The sequence below is a fragment of the Dreissena polymorpha genome, chromosome 4 (genome assembly GCF_020536995.1).
Source record: "Dreissena polymorpha isolate Duluth1 chromosome 4, UMN_Dpol_1.0, whole genome shotgun sequence".
Lineage (NCBI taxonomy): Eukaryota > Metazoa > Mollusca > Bivalvia > Myida > Dreissenidae > Dreissena > Dreissena polymorpha.
In genome coordinates, this window is record NC_068358.1 from 137,343,598 (window position 1) to 137,366,074 (window position 22,477).

At 34.6% G+C, this 22,477-nt stretch overlaps 1 protein-coding gene across 1 annotated transcript; it reads left to right on the forward strand.

Moving 5' to 3' along the window:
• The first annotated feature begins 567 nt into the window (after positions 1-567).
• Positions 568-20,884, forward strand: LOC127876781 (COMM domain-containing protein 5-like). Its single transcript, XM_052422256.1, has 7 exons — positions 568-838; positions 2,662-2,822; positions 4,746-4,774; positions 5,165-5,215; positions 6,265-6,360; positions 12,672-12,747; positions 19,934-20,884. Exons 1-7 carry the CDS (start codon positions 685-687, stop codon positions 20,033-20,035), a joined length of 669 nt encoding a protein of 222 aa, XP_052278216.1. The 5' UTR covers positions 568-684; the 3' UTR covers positions 20,036-20,884.
• Positions 20,885-22,477: the final 1,593 nt, after the last annotated feature.

Consider the following 22,477-nt stretch of genomic DNA (forward strand, 5'->3'; position numbering starts at 1 on the left):
ATAAATTATATCCTGTTTCGTATTGACGCTCAATTAAAAAAGAACACAATTATGTTTTAAACAAAACCGTTACTTATTCATAAACCTTTTAACCTCAAACCTTTAACACGTGTTTTTGTTTTGCCGAAACAACAACATTCCCCACCCACTTTTTCAAAATTACGATGACATGTAAGCAATTGTTTTTTCCATGTTCAACAGAAAACATGTAGTTGAAAAATAACAACATGAATTTAAAAGTTTACAGACGTTAATATAAATACATTCATTATTTTAAAAACTTTTTCTGAAATATGCTAATTGTTTATTTGATACCTGCTTCTCAAATCTGACTCCATCTTTGTTGTTGTTGTAATAGATAATGAACATATCACACCCTACTGCTTTTTATCTTTTCCTTATTGCAGAACGTTTTAATATTTAGAATTTATTAATTTAACAAAGCAGTATATAATTTATTTGTTTTTCAATATATGCTATTATAAAACATGCAGTGTATATTTTAACGTATCTTTTCAAAAATAATATTGCAATGTTGATTTATCTTATACCGTTCTGTCTTGTGTGTCTACAATAGGGCACGTGATTTTGATCACCTCCGGGGTGGGCGGTGAAAAGAAAACAAAACAAGTCATACTGCTGTTTGATACTTAGACAAAGCACATGACTTAATACAGATGACTTATGACAATGTCAATCATACAAGTGACAGGCACCGGCAAGTCGTTTGCCAATGACAGGACGCCATTCTATGGCGTTAGGGTTCCAACTGAAATTAAGACAATGATTAAACCATTATCAAAATTAGACAAAAATGTTTTCAGGAAAATACTCGTTTGTAAGTTAAGTTATTTTTTCTTCCTGAAGGTTATTTGCATCTGTTGATTTCAGATTCGTTTTCATCTTGTGATATTACAGACTTTCTAGATGGATTTCTTGTGCTCTATTTATAAGAAATTTTATAAATAGATATCAAATCAATAATTACAATATATTTTTGAATTATTACTATATTATTTGCTATAAATGTGAAAATATGTTGTATGCCATGTCACTGGGCATCCATGCAGTCTGGTCAAGAGCTACCCTATCTGTTAATGAGAAAACAAAACCTTGCTTGAGTTTACCACACTCAACAGACAGCACAGCTTCCTGCCAAACTGCGCATCCCTGGTGACTGACTTTACAACAGACAGTGCAATATCTGGCCAGACTGTTAGATTGCTGCTGGAATATGACATAAGATGCATTTTTACCAAATAAGGCTGCCATCCTTATCAAAAGGAAATAATAAAAAAATCACCAAAAAATAACAACTAGTACTGAATCAAATTATAAATTTGTTTTCTCTTTATCAAGAGTGCATAATAGACTAGACAATAAATCCCCCATAAATAAACTCAGCATCAGTTTAATTTAAACCTATTTATTTTAGGTCGATTGCATTGAAAGCCTAAGGCTTATATAAACGCTCTCAATCGGTTTCGTGGGCCTAGAACCAGTACGTGGTGTCTTTTGGGGAGATCTTAAGGACGCTCCCATGGTGGGGATCGAACCCATGACCTCCTTCTTGCTAGGCGGACACCATAACCATTACACCACGGCAACCTAACTCAGCATTAACAAGATGAATCTGTCACACACCAAACAATGATGTAATTTTATTTATATACATTACTTCATTTGATGTTTTGCTTTTTTTCTGACAACTTCAGTAGCAGGCCAGCTTGCTTAATTGGTAGAATGCTGGCCTACAAATCCGAGGATTTGGGATTTAATCCCAAGCCTTGACACATCATCTGTGTGGATATTGGTTATACAATCCTTTCTACAGCTGTTCTACCCCTAACCTTGCAGTTGTCAGTTATTTTCAAAAGTGAATGAACATAGTACTGTTATACCTGTTCATGATGGAGTTTGTTTACAAGATAGGGACTTTTTTTAATTCATATGTTAAATTAATTACTATGTGAGTGTTGAATATATACAAGTTTATTTACTTGGTCAAAAACAAAAACCACTGTCTAAGGCTCATGGCTGAAGTCTTTTATTGGCTTCATTTAAAACCTTATCTGTATTGAACACTATATAAGTAATTGCTATATTTAGATGAACAGTTTAAATAAAACTTCCTATTGAATTCTCATTATGATATTTAAAAGATTTGCATCATTAGAAAATAACACAAATATTCCCCATTCTGAGGGCTAAGTAATCATAGTTATTTTGATAATTCTTGACATATTTACAAATAACTAAACAAACATAATGTTGGAAAAAAAAACTGTGCGATCATTGTGTGTTTGCTTTATGGGCATGTTTACCAGGTAACTGGTGTGATGTTTTTATCCCCTGCCAAAGGCGAAGGGATATAGAGTTGGCGTTGTCTGTCTGTCACAAATTTGCACCCTTCCATAAACATAATTTATTTTGCGGTGGGATATCAATTCAACCAGTTTGCTCGTTTCATTTATGGTTATGTTTGGTTCAAATAAAAAAGTATTTAAATGCTTTTCAGTGAAGTATTTTTGACAGACTGTACTTAACTTAAATTAAAAAAAAACAATACATGGACATTATTTACACATATTTAAGTATATTGTAGTTTTCTGTTTCAATTTCGATTTTGATTGCATGGGGTAATATTATTTTATATTTCAGTAATAGTGACAGCAATTGAAGGGAAAGAAGTGGAATATAAACAATTGAAAGAGCTAGAAAGTAAAGACTTTAGCGAAGAAGTTTTAAGTATTATATACTCAGGATTACTCAAGCTGCTACAAAATGCTCTCCGAGTGCCACTAGAATCCTTGAAACAAGAGGTACACATCTTTTTATATATTTATATACATACAATACCATATTGTTTTGAGTTCTAAAAAATGTTTAATTTTCTTATGCCACGGACATCGAGTTAAAGGTATTTTTGTCTACGCCTACTTAAAAACCATCAGTCCAAAGTTTGGACGCCATCAATTAAAGTTTGAAATGGACTGGCATTTACATGTATTAACTTATTATAATAGGCTGGATCTTGTGACAGCTTTTTCAATGTTTTAAATAATTTCAGTCAGGCATATTTTATTGCGGGTACAACCAGTATTTTAATGTTGTCAGACCTAATCACTGAAATATTAATTTATTAATGGGACCGATTGATTAAACCACCATGTTTTGAATTTTTATCCCCCCCCAGAGGCGGAGGGATATTGTTTTGGCGTTGTCCGTCCGTCCGTCTTTCCGTCCGTCCGTCCGGCACTTTTGTGTCCGGAGCCATATCTTGGAACCGCTTTGGCGGATTTAATTGAAACTTGGTATGAGTATATATATGGATAGGAGGATGATGCCTGCCAAATTGCATTGTAAACCATCTGTTAATAACAGAGTTATGGCCCTTTTATCTTGAAAAAATGCATTTTTTGTGTCCGGAGGCATATCTTGGAAGTGCTTTGGGGGATTTCATTGAAACTTGGTATGAGTATATAATTGATAAGAGAATGATGCACGCCAAATGGCATTGTACGCCATAGGATAATAACGAAGTTATGGCCCTTTGTATCTTGAAAAAATGCTTTTTTGAGTGTCAAATATAACACTTTTGTGTCCAGAAGCATATTGGCGGGGGATATCAATTCAATGAATTTGCTTGTTGTCTTAAATTCTCATAATAAAACAAAAGTTTATATATAGAAGCAAACTAACACTTCACGTCATCAGTTAAAATTGAGGAAGTTATACTGTGCTTGTAACAATGGAATGATTGTCATTGTTCTGATGTTTCTTATGAAAATACTGTAAACACATTGATTGCTAACTTAAAGCAAAACATACAGCTGTATTGTATAGCAGAATGTCCTGGTGCTAAGACATGCATCAGACAGTTGTTTCAGATTACCTAGGTTGGAATCCAGGTGCTTGCAACAGTTTTCTTTTGACTTATTTTTAGAATGCTTAAAGGGGCCGTCCAACAGATTTTGGCATGTATTGAAGCTTGTCATTAAATGCTTTATATTGATAAATTTAAACATTTGAACTAAAAATCTCCAGTAAAAAAACAAGAATACAATTTAAAACAAGAAACCGTCGGAGACGGGTGATGCTCCCCAAAGTTTTTTTTGTCACAATATTGCACTATATATTCAGATAAAAGGAAACGTGTAGTAGAATTGCACTATATGTACAGTTAATGGAAAATTTCAAAGGGCCATAACTCTGTGAAAAATCATCCGACCAGAACCGGCTGATAATATGCACATCTCCTCTTGGTAGTGAAGCTTCTCATAAAGTTTAATTTAAATCCGGTCATTGATTGCTGAGACGGACGGACGGACACACGCACAGACAGACGAAGGGGCGACTATATGCTCCCCCACCAAAAAAATTTGGGGGAGCATAAAAAAGGAAAAAAAGTAACCCTCAACAGGGCTCGAACCACTGACCCCTGGAGTCCTGGAGTAAAAAGCCTCCCGCCTAGACCACTCGACCATCCACGCTCATATTCAGAGCCGACGTATTATTTAGCTATATAAGCAATCCTCGTAGTATCCCAAAATATCGAATCGCGTCGATACGACGCTTTATCTGTTGGACGGCCCCTTATTTCCTATGCTTATATTTGTCAAAAAGTTGAATGTAATAATTCAAAATATTCTTTATTCTCTAAACAAGTCAGTTTTAGTATATTACTATTACTATGGAGCATCATGCTTTTATTATTAAACACGTAATTGACATTTTATTTTCAGTTATTCAAAGAAGATTTGCATGAATTACAGTAAGTATATATGTAACTCTTAGTCTTTGTATTTATTGTTCTTTATTATTTTCCTCATATTTTGAGACTCTAGTTTTGATGTTATAAATTCGTGAAAACAGTGAGGTTAGAGTTGATGTACAGTAGACTGAGCAAGAACAATATATTGTTTTGTTCTTTTAATTTTATTGAATTGAAATTAAAAATCAAATCCACACTCAGTAACTGGTTATTGATTATACCCAATTTAATGATTGCCATTCAATGATTTTGTAAACACCTGTTTCAGTAAAAGAGATTTACTGGTACATTATGTATATACAATCCTCAGTTTAAAATTAATTATTCATGTACTGTTATACTATTACAGTTGATTATTTGTAATGTTATTACAGTTTTTCTTTCTTTCAGAATTCCAGAAGATTTCCAGACTGATTTAGCAAGTGTTGTCTTTGGCAATAGGTGAGTTGTATAACTATTTTTGGAGTACAGAGTACACTGTGTTTCAATACCATGTTGTCTCTGTCCTTCAATGCATTTTAGTACAGAACTTAAGATTTTAAATTTCTTAGAGAACCAAAAACTTAACATATTGTTCAGTAATGTATTACAAGTAAAAAGGCATGAAAGGACATCCAAACTTGTATAAGTTAATTACTGTAATTTAATGAATTTCAATAAAATTAAAGGGCAGCCTTATGAATTTTTATACGCCTGTTTTTAAAAAACGGGACGTTTTATAGTTTCACCTTGGTGGCAGGCGGGCGGGTGGGCGGGCGGGGGGGTGGCGTCCACAGCAGTGTCCGCTCTCTAATTCAAATAGTTTTTATCTGATCTTCACCAAACTTGGTCAGAAGTTGTATCTAGACAATATCTAGGTCAACTTCGAATATGGGTCATGCCGGGTCAGAAACTAGGTCACAGGGTCACTTAGTGCATTTCAAGCATTTAGCATGGTGTCCGCTCTCTAATTGAAGTAGTTTTCATCAGATCTTCACCAACTTTGGTCAGAAGTTGTGTCGTGATGATGTGTAGGTCAAGTTCAAATATGGGTCATGGTAAAGTTATCAAGTTGTCAAAAGCCTTAAAACGGGCGTATCTTGTGACAGTTTGGCACTCTTGTTCTGCAAATAATTCCTCCTGACCTCCATGGCCCCAAGGACTTCGTCTGGTCTGCTGTCAGAGCTGTTGTTTCTACAAGTTAGGAAGTTTAAGCAGTGTCACAGTTGAATCATTCAAATCATCAATGAACCTGGCTAGCAAGCTTATCTACATATCCAAGAATCACAGGTTCAATTACCAGCCCTGCCTTATAACTCGTTAACAGAATTTTCTTGAAATTATTTCTTTGGTTATTCCAATGAAGGAATTCCAATTCAGTCTATTGAAATAAGAGCTGTATATGAGTTATAGTTATACAGTTGTAGTAAAGGCAGTAAATGGCAGCAAATGGTTTATGACAGAAGCAATTTTACAGATGTGTTGAATTGTCATCTGCAATATCTTTTCAGGAGATCAACAATTGACAGAGTTTCTATATTGTCCAGACCGCGTCTTCCTCAGATAGACTGTCTGAAGTGGCGAGTCGATGTAGGCATTTCAACGAGGTATGCTTCAAACTGAGTCTGCATTTAAGTCCATCAAAGCACAAAGTACTCATGGTTAGTTTTTAGCTTGACTATTCATAGGAAAATCCGAGCTGTGCTACTCACCCATATGTCGGCATGATGCCCTGGTTAAGTTGAATGTGAAGTATCTTCACATCACTGTTTCTACTACAGTAGACTCTGCCAAAACCGGACTCTGCGAATACCGCCGATCTCCCGATTCCAAACGGTCGGGCCAGTCCCGTAATTTACCGAATGGATACCTCCTTGAATTTCGTCATGTTCAACATAAAATACTTTGAGAACACGGGATGGTCCAAATTCTCAAGATGCCCGAGGCGTGTAAATTACAAGACCTAGTCAGCATGGTGCGTGCGTTTCACACATTCCGCTTGCGCAATTATCAATTATTGGATTAAACATACCAAAAAGGTGTCAAGTGTTACTGCGCTATGGAAGTCCGATAAAATAATGCAAAACAATCTGTGAATGTATATTATAGACGTGCGGTAACACAAAAAAGTGATTGACGAGACTATTAAGCTTATGATAAACAATTTAATGACAAAATTAATGCATGCCGTTGCTACGATCACTTTTTTGTGATTTTCTCGGGTAGTTTAAAAGATCTTATAGCCATGTTTTAAACGCTTAAATGGATGTTTGTTTGTCAGATAAAACTGTGAGAAATATGACTGTTAAATATCCATCCATCCGTCTGCAAATTCATTCATTGCCTTTTCGTAATTTCAAACGCATCTTCATTATCAATAATCTAAAGTCTACAAGTCTTCTCAAATCTAAAATGTTGCAACCTCCAGCTAAACGCAGACACGTAGAGCTTACATTAGAAAAGAAAATTTCGCTGATCACGGAATCAACTTCTCAACCAAAACCATCTCTGAAGGTAAAAATGAAGTCTTGAATTACGTAAACGAAAATTTAAATGTGAATGCACCTGCTCTAGATTTGTGCCTTTAATCGAATAAAAACACATTTTTTGAAGAATACTTTAAACATAAACATTACATGAGTACAGTTATCACATGGTACATGTAAATGTATATGGTTTGTTGTATTCTTATACGATTTTGTACACAATGCATACAATGTATATTTCGGCAATATGCCTACTCTTGGTAAACCGGAACTCTCTGAAAACCGGACGATCAGGTCGATCCCCAGACTGTCCAGTTTACAGAGAGTCTACTGTACTGGTTTTCTGTTGTTGCGTAACCCTATACCACTTATATGCGTATTTGATGCATTTGTAGTCCCTTAAAAAGTAAAATTTAATTTTAGACCTCTCTTACTAGTTCCAAGTTTTAAAGGCTTCATTTCCAACCCTTAGATACTGATGAGCAGCAAACAGTTACTTGCAGGCTGTTCTGGTTTTATGCTGTTTGCGCATAGCCATTTTTACTTTGCATCTGAGTGGGAAAGGTTTAACACATTTGTTCTGGGACATTGTGTGAGGTCACTGACCACATTTCAAAACTCTGATGCGCAGGCTGGTCAGGATATACACTAGCTGCATGTGACAAGATCTGTTTTGGAATGTATTAAATTGCTCACTTGTCTACGTTTGGAAACACACTTGTGTGTTTTCTAACCTAAATGATAAGGTTTAGAACTTTTATTGAAAGGAAAAGGAAAAAAGCATGAGAAAGTAATGAAGAAATGTAAGAAAACAATTATACCTTGGTACAGTCTAAAAAAGGCTTTGAAGCCCTATATTTGACCTTTGACCTTGAAGGATGACCTTGACCTTTCACCACTCAAAATGTGCAGCTGTATGAGATACACATGCATGCCAAATATCAAGTTGCTATCTTCAATATTGCAAAAGTTATGGTCAATGTTAAAGTTTGACGCAAACAAACCAACAAACAGACAGGGCAAAAACAATATTCCCCCCAGTATAGACTGGGGGACATAAAAATACTAAAGTTTTGTTATGTGTTACAGATTTTGACAAAATCACATACAGTTATGGGCCTTCAGATATAGCTGCTGTGCTGCTTCAAAGTGCAGTAGGGGGAATTGTGTTTCACAAACCTAGCTCTTGTTTAATAAATTAATATATCAGGGTGCAGAATCAACAGGGTTTTCAGGGGCTTACACACGGGCTGTACAGAATGTAAACACACTGTTAAGAACTTTATTTTTGCAAATATCTCAACTTATTGAAATACATTGGCAAAAATCTTAAGTGCATAAAAGACAGATTTTCTTGCAGTTTGTGTTGATATCTTAAGGTATAAGAATAAATTCTTGAATACGTCTGAAATCGGTAAAAATTGTTCACCTTGCCTGCTGCATTGCTGTTTACATGAATGCAGTTAAAAATAAAATTTTTGAACAAAAACACATGCTTATTAGATAAAGTATTTCACATTGCCATAAGCAGCATGAAAATCTGTCTTTTATTCACTAGTTGAAATTCTTAAGAAAAATTGTTTAAAAAAGTTATTGGGGGGAAAAAAGCACCACTTACCGGTCTGTTTAATCCATAAACTTTTAATTGGGAAAACCCAAAAAGTCATGTGATCCTGCACCCTGATATCAATGGTCACATCAAGCTAGGATTGGAGGGAATTTCGATGACATTCCTTGGTTTAAATATATATTGTTTCATTTTTTTTGGAATTGAAGTCCTGCTTCTCAAAACAAGTTGTTGATCAGCAAATTACTCCAAATATTTCTATTGGCTAAATTCAAGGTCATTCGCAAGACAATTCAAACTTAACAGAAGTTAAAAATTAAACAAAAGATTTAAGCTCCGCAAATTATAAGTTACAGTCACCTAGATATATGCTGTACAATAACAACAAAAATAATTTCCACAAGGACCCCTACATTTTTGCCTATAAATTGTCATTACATCTAGACCAAGCATAGTCACAATATTTTTTTATAAATTTATTAAACGATTCATGTTTGTGTATATCTCAACTTTGCAATATTTTACCCAATAATTGTTGTATTTTTAGTGATCGGACTGTCCGTCTGTCTGTCTGTCTTTCCGTCACACTTTGCATTTAGGTGTCGAAAAATGCTCATAACTTCTATGTCCCTTTAGATATAACCTTCATATTTGGTATGCATGTGTATATGGACAAGGCCTTTCCATATGCACACAAATTTTTACCCCTGTGACCTTGACCTTGAACTTAGGGTCTGCGTTTAGGTTTCGAAATCTGCGTTTAGGTTTAAAAAAATTCTCATAACTTCTATGTCCCTTGAGATATAACCTTCATTTTTTGGTATGCATGTGTATATGGACAAGGCCTTTCCAACGCACAAAATTTTGTACCCCTGTGACCTTGACCTTGGACTTAGGGTCCGCGTTTAGGTTTCGAAATCTGCGTTTAGGTTTCAAAAAATGCTCATAACTTCTATGTCCCTTGAGATATACCCTTCATATTTGGTATGCATGTGTTTATGGACAAGACCTTTCCATACGCACACAAATTTTGACCCCTGTGACCTTGACCTTGAACTTAGGGTCCACGTTTAGGTTTCGAAATCTGCGTTTAGGTTTCGAAAAATGCTCATAACTTCTATGTCCCTTCAGATATAACCTTCATATTTGGTATGCATGTGTATATGGACAAGGCCTTTCCATACGCACAAACATTTTTACACCTGTGACCTTGACCTTGAAGATAGGGTCCGCGTTTAGGTTTCGAAATCTGCGTTTAGGTTTCGAAAAATGCTCATAACTTCTATGTCCCTTGAGATATAACCTTCATATTTGGTATGCATGTGTATATGGACAAGGCCTTTCCATACGCACACAAATTTTGACCCCTGTGACCTTGAAGATAGGGTCCGCGTTAAGGTTTCGAAATCTGCGTTTAGGTTTTGAAAAATGCTCATAACTCTATGTCCCTTCAGATATAACCTTCATATTTGGTATGCATGTGTATATGGACAAGGCCTTTCCATACGCACACAAATTTTGACCCATGTGACCTTGACCTTGAACTTAGGGTGTGCGTTTAGGTTTCGAAATCTGCGTTTAGGTTTCGAAAAAAGCTCATAACTTCTATCAAGCGTTTATAGGGGGCATAAGTCATCCTATGGTGACAGCTCTTGTTTCACATTTTAATTACATACTCAACATTAAATACCAGTAACATTTTTCTTTGAGTGTACTTTATCAGTATGACTTGATACCGAAAACAACATGTTTACGTGAAAAACAACTTCTGATACTGAAAACAACTTTGTGTTTCAAGACATCGCAAAAACAACTGCAAAGACCACATAAAATTTTGTTGTTCAACATTACAGTTTTCATGTACCTGTAAAAGCATAGTTTAATAGTTTACAAATCAATAAGCCATCGTGACGTCATTAACTTTTAAAATTTCATAAAACAGAAAAACAGGTTAGTCTCCTATCTTTATGTAATATATTAGGCTTGGCAACTACAAAACATGTTTAGTCTAAGGCTAAGCCTCACCTGATATATTACATCACAATAGGACAGTAACCTGTTATTCTCTACATATATTTAATGGATAGGATATATGTGATAGACATAGGAACTTATTTTATAGTAACAGGAGCAGTGCTGGTATAAATAATGCTATGGAATAACAAGTCATTGGTGCAGTGATAACCTCAGATGCTGAAAACAACACAAACATACCTTACGAGAAAGAAAACAACTTTGTTTTTGAAAAACCATTGTGCTTTATTTACCTCTAAAACAATGATAATTTACAGATCTTTTGCCTTTTCAGCATAATAAGAATTGAGTAAATTGTAGTGCAAATAAGTATTGGCGAACAAACAAATTTATACAGCTAACACTAATCTTGAATAGTATAAATTTAGATACCCTGAAAACAGCATAAGTATTATTTTGTTTATATAGTGTTTTTTGTTAACCACAACCATTAAAACTCTTTGAATACATATTTCATAATATTATTGAATCTGCAATCACAATTTAATTTGAACTCGTATTTTTATGCCCCCACAGATGGGGAGCCATTTATATAGCAATTGACCATGAGTCTTTTCCTACGTCCAGAAAAGTGTCTCTTCATTTTCTCTTTTACTATGGTTGAATCTTGTTCAGTTGAATGACTTTTATGTGTAGTTTATCTCAAAGAAAAAAATGTTGGCTGCGATGAATTTGGTCCGAAAGATGGCACTTAGTCGTTTTTTCCACAATGCAATAAATAGTCCCAAAATGGTGTTATTTCACTACCTGTTGTCAATGACAATACTTGGGCCAAGCTCGAATCTGGTTCATGTGTGTTAAAAAATCTAGTTAACTTGAGTCGCATTCTAAGAAAACTGGGCTTAATGCATGTGCGTAAAGTGTCATCCCAGATTAGCCTGTGCAGTCCACACAGGCAAATCAGGGTCGACACTTTCCACCTTAACTGGATTTTCATGTAGAAGAAACTTCCTTTAAACTAAAAATACCTTAAAAGCGGAAAGTGTCATCCCTGATTAGCCTGTGCGGACTGCACAGGCTAATCTGGGATGACACTTTACGCACATGCACTAAGCCCAGCTTTCTCAGAACGCAACTCATTTGTTTACCTCAAACTCAGGTGAATGCTTAAGGGCATAATAAAATAAAAAAACTGAAAAAGTTTTGAAAACATGTTTTGAAAACATATTGTTAGTGTTGGATATTATGTGAAAAAGGTATACTTTATGCAAGCACATAATTGTTTTTAACTCTCAAAATATTTGCATATAACGTTTTTGTAATTGATGTAAGAAAATATTTAAAAAATAAATAAATACATGGTCAGTTCTCCAGTAGAATCAGTGAATGTTACAATGAAATGTTTTCTGTATCTCTTGTTGTTTTCAATACTTTAATAATGTGATAAAATAAGGTTTTCTAACTACTAAACTGATCAACATTGTTTTTATCTCTCAAAATATTTACATATAACGTTTTTGTAATTAATGTAAGAAAATATTTATATCAAGTTTAAAGCTTACTTAAAAAATAAATAAATAGATGGTCAGTTCTCCAGTAGAATCAGTGAATGTTACAATGAAATGTTTTCTGTATCTCTTATTGTTTTCAATACTTTAAATAGTGTGATAAAATAAGGTTTTCTAACTACTAAACTGATCAACATGTTTATAAAATGCAAGATATGTACAAAGATATGCATATATACAATACTGAACATTTGTTAAAACGTCCTTACGTAAGAAACACTGCAAACTCCTTTTTTTCAACATTAGAAATCTATTTTGGTATCTACAGTAGTACTGGCAAGTTGTTAATTTTCCTATTTTATGACATGTAAGTTTTCTTTCAGTGTCTTAAATAGGGTGCTGGAGCCAACTGTGCTAATGGAGATGACATTATCAGATGGAAACATTCACACATTTGAGGTAAAATGAAAGACATTTTTTACAAAACAGATACGAAACATACCAGGATATTCTTGGAAGTTAATGAGTTACCAGTAATGTGTGAAATGTGATAAGTCAGATAATAAACATGTGTATTTGACATGTGTTGCTTTTGATGATAGTTTTTGGTGGAATAATGTAAGGGGCACACGTGTCTGATGCTCAAATCTAAGTGTTATGCTTTGCAAATCTTGATCAGTCTGTGTGTTTGCATTCCAAACATTTTCTGGGCAAATTCTACTGAACCCTAAGGGCTGTACCCAGGAAATTTAGGGTCCCTTAATATTATTCCAGGTTCTTCATAATTTATAGTAGGGGGTCTCTCATTTTGGGGTAATTGTGTCAAATGTCATACTGCAATATTGAATACAATATAGAATAACACTCAATAATTTTAAAAACTGTTTTGGTTACACTACAATATTTCCCGGTATGTAAAAGGGGTCTAGTTTCCCTTGACTGACTTTGTAGATTGGTCATGAAGAGTGGAGGCTCACTTCATTATTGGGACTTACTGATTTAGGCTAAGCACAACAGATTAAAGATAAAACAAAAAGCAACCCAGCATTGATTTACTGTGTTACCATCTCATGAAAAAAACTTTGGTTAATAACTTTGCAATTCTTAGCCTGATGTCATCTCATGTCACTTTCAATCATTTTGTTATGCCTCTGGTAGGGTGGCATATAGCAGTTGAACTGTCCGTCAGTATGTCAGTATGTGTGTATGTCTGTCTGTCCGTCTGTTCAAAAAAAAACTTAAATGGTGGCCATAACTTTTGCATAATTGAAGATAGAAACTTGATATTTGGCATGCATGTGTATCTCATGAAGCTGCACCTTTTGAGTGGTGGAAGTTCAAGGTCAAAGTCATCCTTCAAGGTCAAAGGTAACTTTTTTTTAAACAAATTCAAAGCGGCGTTCTCATGTCAGGGTTTTTTTGGCCCGATTTTATAGTCGAAATTCGGTTATGTTCCCTATCCCAAAAAGTATACTTTTTTCCCAAAATGTGGCAAAAATTCCCAATTTCCCAAAAAAAAATATTTTTTTTTTTTTTTTTAAGAAAGAAGTGTCTTATGCGTATTTTATCTCAATTTTAATTCAATTACATCTAACAAAGTATTATATGATTTTTTTTCTTTTAATTTGTATGATTATAAAGAGTTATATTAAATTTAGTATTTCCCTTATCAGTGGACTTTTCGTTTGAAATAAAAAGGGTAATGAATTTATTTTCCCAATTTCATGAAAATGCTGATAAAATTCCCAATTCCAAAGCCATGAGCTATCTTCCCAAAAAGTGGGGAAAAAAACCTGCATGAAGCTGCACATTTTGAGTGGTGGAAGTTCAAGGTCAAGGTCATCCTTCAAGGTCAAAGGTCAAAAAAAATAAATAATCAAAGCAGCGTTCTCATGAAGCTGCACTTTTTGAGTGGTGGAAGTTCAAAGTCAAGGTCATCCTTCAAGGTCAAAGGTATAAAAAAATATAAATAATTTTTTTCAAAGCGGCGCAATAGGGGGCATTGTGTTTCTGATGAACACATCTCTTGTTAAGAAGGATGTGCCGTTAACATATCAGAGTAAACATGCCTGAGGAAAAAATGTCAGAAGTTAAGAGGTAAAAAATGAATTGCCAGAGGTAACAAGATGTGTTTGTCAAACACTATGTCACCCCCCCCATATATTTGACCTTTGACCTTGAAGGATGACCTTGACCTTTCAACACTCAAAATGTGCAGCTCCATGAGATTCACATGCATGCTAAATATCAAGTTGCTATCTTCAATATTGCAAAAATATGGCCAATGTTAAATTTGACGCAAACAAACCAACAAACAAACAGACAGGGCAAAAACAATATATCCCCCAGTATAGACTAGTCTGGGGGACATAAAAATGCCAGATGTTGTATAGTTAAATACAATAGTATGTTTGAGCAATAATCAATAGGGTATTTTGTATTGGATATATTATATATACTGGTAGTCAATAGCATTGATCCATTTGCAAACATAGAGAATGTCCTTCTTTCGTTTAGATACTTACAAAGTTGTCTGCTGCATATTTAGTTGAATTGGGAGTCTCGCCTTGTTTTGACACAGTATCAATTTTTGGTAATGGTATGTGAGTTATGTATCTACTTGAAGGATATTAAATAAAATTTTAATTTAAATTTGTATCATAAATGTTAAAGAAGACTTTTAAAGAATTTCTAAAAAACAATTATTAGTGACAAATCAAAAAAGAAATATCACTTTTTTTCCCCCAATTATTTTTGTTTGATGATTCATGTACAATAAATCCCCATCAGTAAACATAATCATCATCAAAACCCTGTTTGTTTGTCACATTGCTAAGTATACTTAGGTCCACAAAAAAAAAATTCCATTAAAAGAATTAAAATTCAATGTATAATTTAAAAGGAATTTTATAGGTTTCTTTGATGACTGATCATCAAAAACACAATTACAGTTTAGATTTATTAGTAACACAATTATAATAAATACAAATTGTTCGATAAGAAAAAGTAATTAGTACAAAAAAGCATAGAATCGTCCCATTCTGAACTCAATATCCTAAGAAATATTGCTCATGGCATTTTTTCTTATGGTATTTTCAACACTACTATTTTTTAGCTCTACTGGCCGAAGGCCTGAAGAGCTTATGTCATGGCGTGGTTTCTGTCGTCCGTGCGTGCGTGCGTGCGTTAGACTTTTTCTTGTTTACGCAATAAAGTCCACAGTTTTCATCCGATTCTTTTCAAACTTGTTCAGTGTCTTTATATTAATGAGGACTCGAACCCTATTGAAAATAGGTTACATCAGAGTAAAAAGTCCAGAATTATCTCCCCTTGAATTTGAGAAAATTGTGAAATATGGCTTGTTTACACAATTAAGTCCACAGTTTTCATCCAATCATTTCCCAACTTGCATAGTGTCTTTATCTGAATGATGAGTCAAACCCTATTGAAAATGAGCAATATCGGTGTTATAAGTCCAGAATTATCTCCCCTTGAATTTGAGAAAAAAATGAAAATCTTTAACATTTTGCCATAACTTTTGCAATATTGAAGATAGCAACTTCATATTTGGCATGCATGTGTATCTCATGGAGCTTCACATTTTGAGTGGTGAAAGGTCAAGGTCATCCTTCAAGGTCAAAGGTAAAAAAAAAATCAAAGCGGCACAGAAGGGGACATAGTGTTTCCGACAAACACATTTCTTGTTTGTTTACATATAAAGTTCTATCCTTTTGAAACTTCAACGGATTTTTTATATCATCAAGGCCCAAAACCCCATTGAGAGTGAAGAAAATTTGTCCAACTTATTGTTGAAAAGGAGCCATTTGTGCGTGCGTGCGTTAGACTTTTCTTGTTTACGCGATAAAGTCCACAGTTTTCATCCGATTCTTTTCAAACTTGTTCAGTGTCTTTATATTAATGAGGTCTCGAACCCTATTGAAAAATGGGTTACATCAGAGTAAAAAGTCCAGAATTATCTGCCCTTGAACTTGAGAAAATTGTGAAATAAGGCTTGTTTACGCAATAAAGTCCACGGTTTTCATCCAATCATTTCCCAACTTGCACAGTGTCTTTATCTGAATGATGAGTCAAACTCTATTGAAAATGAGCAATATCGGTGTTATAAGTCCAGAATTATCTCCCCTTGAATTTGAGAAAAAAATGAAAATCTTTAACATTTTGCCATAACTTTTGCAATATTGAAGATAGCAACTTCATATTTGGCATGCATGTGTATCTCATGGAGCTGCACATTTTGAGTGGTGAAAGGTCAAGGTCATCCTTCAAGGTCAAAGGTCAAAAAAAAAATCAAAGCGGCGCAGAAGGGGACATAGTGTTTCCGACAAACACATTTCTTGTTTGTTTACATATAAAGTTCTATCCTTTTGAAACTTCAACGCATGTTTTATATCATCAAGGGCCAGAACCCCATTGAGAGTGAAGAAAATTTGTCCAACTTATTGTTGAAAAGGAGCCATTTGTGTGTGCGTGCGTTAGACTTTTTCTTGTTTACGTGATAAAGTCCACAGTTTTCATCTGATTCTTTTCAAACTTGTTCAGTGTCTTTATATTTATGAGGACTCAAAACCTATTGAAAATGGGTTACATCAGAGTAAAAAGTCCAGAATTATCTCCCCTTGAATTTGAGAAAATTGTGAAATAAGGCTTGTTTACGCAATAAAGTCCACAGTTTTCATCCAATCATTTCCCAACTTGCACAGTGTCTTTATCTGAATGATGAGTCAAACCCTATTGAAAATGAGCAATATCGGAGTTATAAGTCCAGAATTATCTCCCCTTGAATTTGAGAAAAAAATGAAAATTCAGGTTTTTTTATGTGATTAAGTCCATAATTTTCATCCAATTCTTGGCAAACTTGCACAGTGTCTTTGTATCAATGAGGACTCAAACTCTTTTTTGAAAAGAGCAATATCAAAGCAATAAGTCCAGAATGACTTCCCCTTGAATATGAGAAAATTTTCAAATCCCGCTTGTTTACGCAATTAATTCCACAATTTTCATCCAATTATTTCCAAATTTGCACAGTATCTTTATATCAATGAGGACCTGAACCCTATTGAATATGGGCAGTATCGGAAAAATAAGTACATAATAATCTCCCCTTGAATTTGAGAAAATTCTCCTTGTTTGCGTGATTAAGTACACAGTTTCCATATTATTCTTTCAAAACTCACACAGTGTTTATAGCAGTAGAGCGATTCAGGCCCTCATGGGCCTTTTGTTTATATATAGGCATTTTTACTTTTGGCATTTTTACCTCTGGCATTTTAACCTACATTCATTAAAAAGTCATAAGGTCAAATTGACGGAAGGATACACAGTCATGTTTGGGCAAACCAATATAACAACAGGCTGTTAGTCCAGCATATTAAATTAAGCCATTGTGATAATTTGAATATCATTCATGATTTGGTAAAGCGCCTTGAAGTTATTGCATTCTAGCCTAGGCAAATTTGGTCTTAAAAAGAAGATACATTGACAATCTTCAATAGCTGATCAATTCATAGAATTCATGTGTGTTTAAAATTTGTTGAAAGGCATCACATTATGACCAGGTGAAAAAAAACCAGTACAGATCAAGACTTTTACGCATTTTATGAAAAACAAGGGACAAAATTGTCACAAAACCAGGTTTTCAATTTGAAATAAAAAGTCTGATAAAGGGAGACAACTCAAACTGAACTGATTGTTTATAATTGACCCCCTTTGTTTCAAAATAAGTATATTTTTAGTGGTGGTGACCTTGACCTTGGAGATATTGACGTAATTCTTTCGTGTGACACACTGTCCAATGATGGTAAACAAATGTGCCAAATGAATTTAAAACTGCAATAATGACATAGTTATGGCCCGGACAAGCTCATTTATGGCCATTTTTGACCTTTGAACTCGAAGTGTGAACTTGACTTTGGAGATATTGACGTAATTCTTTCGCACGACACACCGTCTAATGATGGTGAACAAATGTGCCAAATGATTATAAAAACTCACAATGAACAACAAAGTTATGGCCCGGACAAGCTTGTTCCGCCCGCCAGCCAGCCCGCCCGCCCGCCGACATTCACCAATCTAATAACCAGTTTTTTCCTTCGGAAAACCTGGTTAAAAATTGACCTTGACCCAACTGACCCAAAATGGGTTAACTCTGCGCACATGATACTCATTTCTGCATAACATCTCCATCACAAGGGACAAAATTGTCACAAAACCAGGTTTTCATTGTTAAAAAAAAATCTGATAAAGGGAGAAAACTCAAACTGAACTTTTGAAATGAACAAACAAAATAAACCCCCTTTGTAAGTTTGTTTTTTAAAAAAATCTATTTTTAGTCGTGGCGACCTTGACATTGGAGATATTGACGTGATTCTTTCGTGGGACACACCGTCCCATGATGGTGAACAAATGTGCCAAATGATTTTAAAATCTCACAATGAATGACATAGTTATGGCCAGGACAAGCTCATTTATGGCCATTTTTGAGCTTTGAACTCAAAGTGTGACCTTGACCTTGGAGATATCGACGTAATTATTTCGCGCGACACACCGTCCAATGATGGTGAACAAATGTGCCAAATGATTTTAAAATCTGACAATGAACGACATAGTTATGGCCCGGACAAGCTTGTTCCGCCCGCCCGCCAGCCAGCCCGCCAGCCAGCCCGCCAGCCAGTCAGCCAGCCAGCCAGCCCGCCCGCATTCGCCAATCTAATAACCAGTTTTTTCCTTCGGAAAACCTGGTTAAAAATTGTCTTGAGGTGTAGATGAGAGCTGCATTTTCAGCAATCTTGAAAACAAATCTTCAGCTTGCATTGCCGGTGTTCCCATACTTAGATCTCAAATACTACTTGAGTTTGAACAAGTAAAAAATAAAGTGAAAAAATGAAGTGTAGCTCTTTGAAAAATATAATGCTTAATACTTTTGTTGTTTGTTGTTCATTATGTCATTCTGAAGAAACATGAATGAGACACGGTAATCTATACAATATGAGCATTCACATGAAAACATTAGTCTTATGTCATATGCTGCCAGCGTAGCTCCAGACCAGCCTGCTCATCCGCAGGAGCTACCATTTACATGAAAACATTAGTCTTATGTCATATGCTGCCAGCGTAGCTCCAGACCAGCCTGCTCATCCGCAGGAGCTACCATTTACATGAAAACATTAGTCTTATGTCATATGCTGCCAGCGTAGCTCCAGACCAGCCTGCTCATCCGCAGGAGCTACCATTTACATGAAAACATTAGTCTTATGTCATATGCTGCCAGCGTAGCTCCAGACCAGCCTGCTCATCCGCAGGAGCTACCATTTACATGAAAACATTAGTCTTATGTCATATGCTGCCAGCGTAGCTCCAGACCAGCCTGCTCATCCGCAGGAGCTACCATTTACATGAAAACATTAGTCTTATGTCATATGCTGCCAGCGTAGCTCCAGACCAGCCTGCTCATCCGCAGGAGCTACCATTTTTGCCTATGAGGCCAATAAACCTTAAGCGTGATTTGTATGAAGGACTGAACATGACTAGACTGTGCAGATGGGCAGGCTGGTCTGGAACCACCCTGGAGGTATATAACATACGACGCTATTTTGTATGACATAAATGTATTGTTTTCCTGCTTCAGGTACCTGTCTCAAAATTCCATGAACTGCGCTACAACGTTGCATTTGTTCTGAAGGAAATGGAAGACTTGGAGCAGCGAAATGTCCTGAAGATCAAAGACTGAAAATAAATCACTATTGTATAGTCTTATCATCTGTGTACATATTTATTCATTTTCACATTATTTTAATTATACATGTAATTAAGTAGTGTTTATTTTGAGAAATAATTTAATGGCTCCGTCTGATTAATAGGAATTTATAATTAAATACCCAGGGATTTTATTATAATATTGTATTGTTTTATTATTGATAAACTTACAAGTATGTTTCTATATGTAACACTGATAGCAAGACTGCTTGGCATTATGTTGGGATTCTTTATAAAGATTGTTTCCTTGTGGCTACACTCTGCTTGTTTATTTCTCTATTTTGCAACAGAAAAACTGTTTCTTATCTGAAGAAATAATCATTTGTTATAATTTACATTAAGCTTTCTGCATTATGTTTGTTGACAAATGTAACAGTCATCATCATTTCATTGTGTTTGTTTTACAAACAATTATGTTGTAAGACTGATTAGAAACATGTGCTTGGCTAGATAGCTGCATATGTGATGACACGTATGATTTAATTACTGTTTAACTGTATGATGATTATTATGAAATCATATTGATTCGTTTATTTTCTTGCAAAAAAAATTCAGACCCTGCACGAAATGTATGAGAACACCACACTAAATAAGACATTAATGATAATAGCAGCTTTGAAATTCATCATGCCATTCCACATACCTAGTTATTAAAGAAAAAAAAATTATTTGTATGAATTTTAGGGATAACCCTCAAATGTGTTTGTAAAAATAGTGAATAGTATGTTTGTTTTGTTTAAACAACTGTTCTGTCAGGAAATTCACATATTTACATGTATTACTTAAACATCAATTAATTAAAAAATAAAATTATGTATACACATTCGTGACTTATTTATCCAGGCATATTGATATAAAAGCATAATCTAATGACCAAAGTTATGTGTGTGAATGATTGTATTGATTTTTGAATGATGCTATGATAAATCACCAATCTATCAACAAACATATGTAGATACATGTATTTGGATAATTTTTCTGCTGCTAGTGAAACTGATGTTTCCCTTTGTTTTGTTAGAAGATATTGCTTTGACCGATGCTGATCAGATTTACTATGATAGAAATCGCTATTCATTGCTTGTAGAATTTACTTGTAAAACGGGTGTTATTTTTATTTATCGGTGAAAAGTCTGTTCCTGTTCGTTATAGGCATCTAAGATACTAACAAAGAGTTGGCAAACATTACATAAATTACATAACTATTAATAGTTAAGGGAGGTAGTTGCTGGCTGTAGGTTGATTTTACCTGATCTATGTATAGCCTCAGATTCTTAATGACTACATATGATGTGTGAAAATACCACATGACTATGACGTATCATAGTGCACTACTTTATTAATTGAAAAAAAATGTAATCATCCGTGACAATTATAAATCATTATTTGTTTATTGACTATTTTGCTATTTAGGGTCCTTTAAAAATAAGTTCATTTTAGACGTCAATATGTGAATGTATGTAGTGGAGAAACTGAATTATTTTATATAAGTGATTCAACAATAGGAGGTTTTGGGGATTCCGATAATGACGTCACGTTTGCGCATGCTCGAATTTTGGCCGTCAGCACTGCGGCCATGTCGCTATTGTTTGCATTTGATGAACCGCATCGTGATAGGGTTATCATAATCATCTCTACTTGACACATATTCGCGACCATTTTTAAGAACAACAAAATACTCAGAGATTGAAATTCTTTCAGAATAAATTAAATTCAATGAACGAACACAAATAAGGACGAAAATAAACAACAATAGATTGATTTCATGTTATCAACATTTAGAAACTGATTTGAATCTATTTGTCTGTAAAAACTTACCTTGTTACAGATTAACTAAATCCTCTTGATAAATTTGTTTTTATTTAATTGTTCACACCAATTTTGACACTCTTTGTTTCAGCATTTTTAACCCAGTGTTAAATTGCCCCTGTTCATCACAAACCGATTATCTCGTTATGATCGGATACTGACCAGACAATTACTATATAACAAAACAGGGTGTCATAAATCTGGGAACCTATACCCTGAATAAACCACATGTGTCTGGTCATTAAACACAATTTATGATACCTCCAGGTCATCTCTTGTCATATTGAGCAGTAATTTAAGCCAAATACAAAATACTTAACAGTAACTTTAATAAAATATTTGAACATATTTAAAAAATATACATTTTTCATAAATGGATCAACACGAAGTGTACAGTGTATATATATAAGCCAGTTTAAGCATAACAATATAGTGTTTAATAACTATAAATTTAAAATATTGTACTAATTTACTGCTACACAATTAACGTATTTAACGGGTACCTGCAAATTTAAACTCTGCTATAATTTGTAAAGATCGTGCGTTACTGCAGTGTTCGAAACATCATCATGAAAACAAGCAATCACGTTTGATCATAGTAGGGATGTAA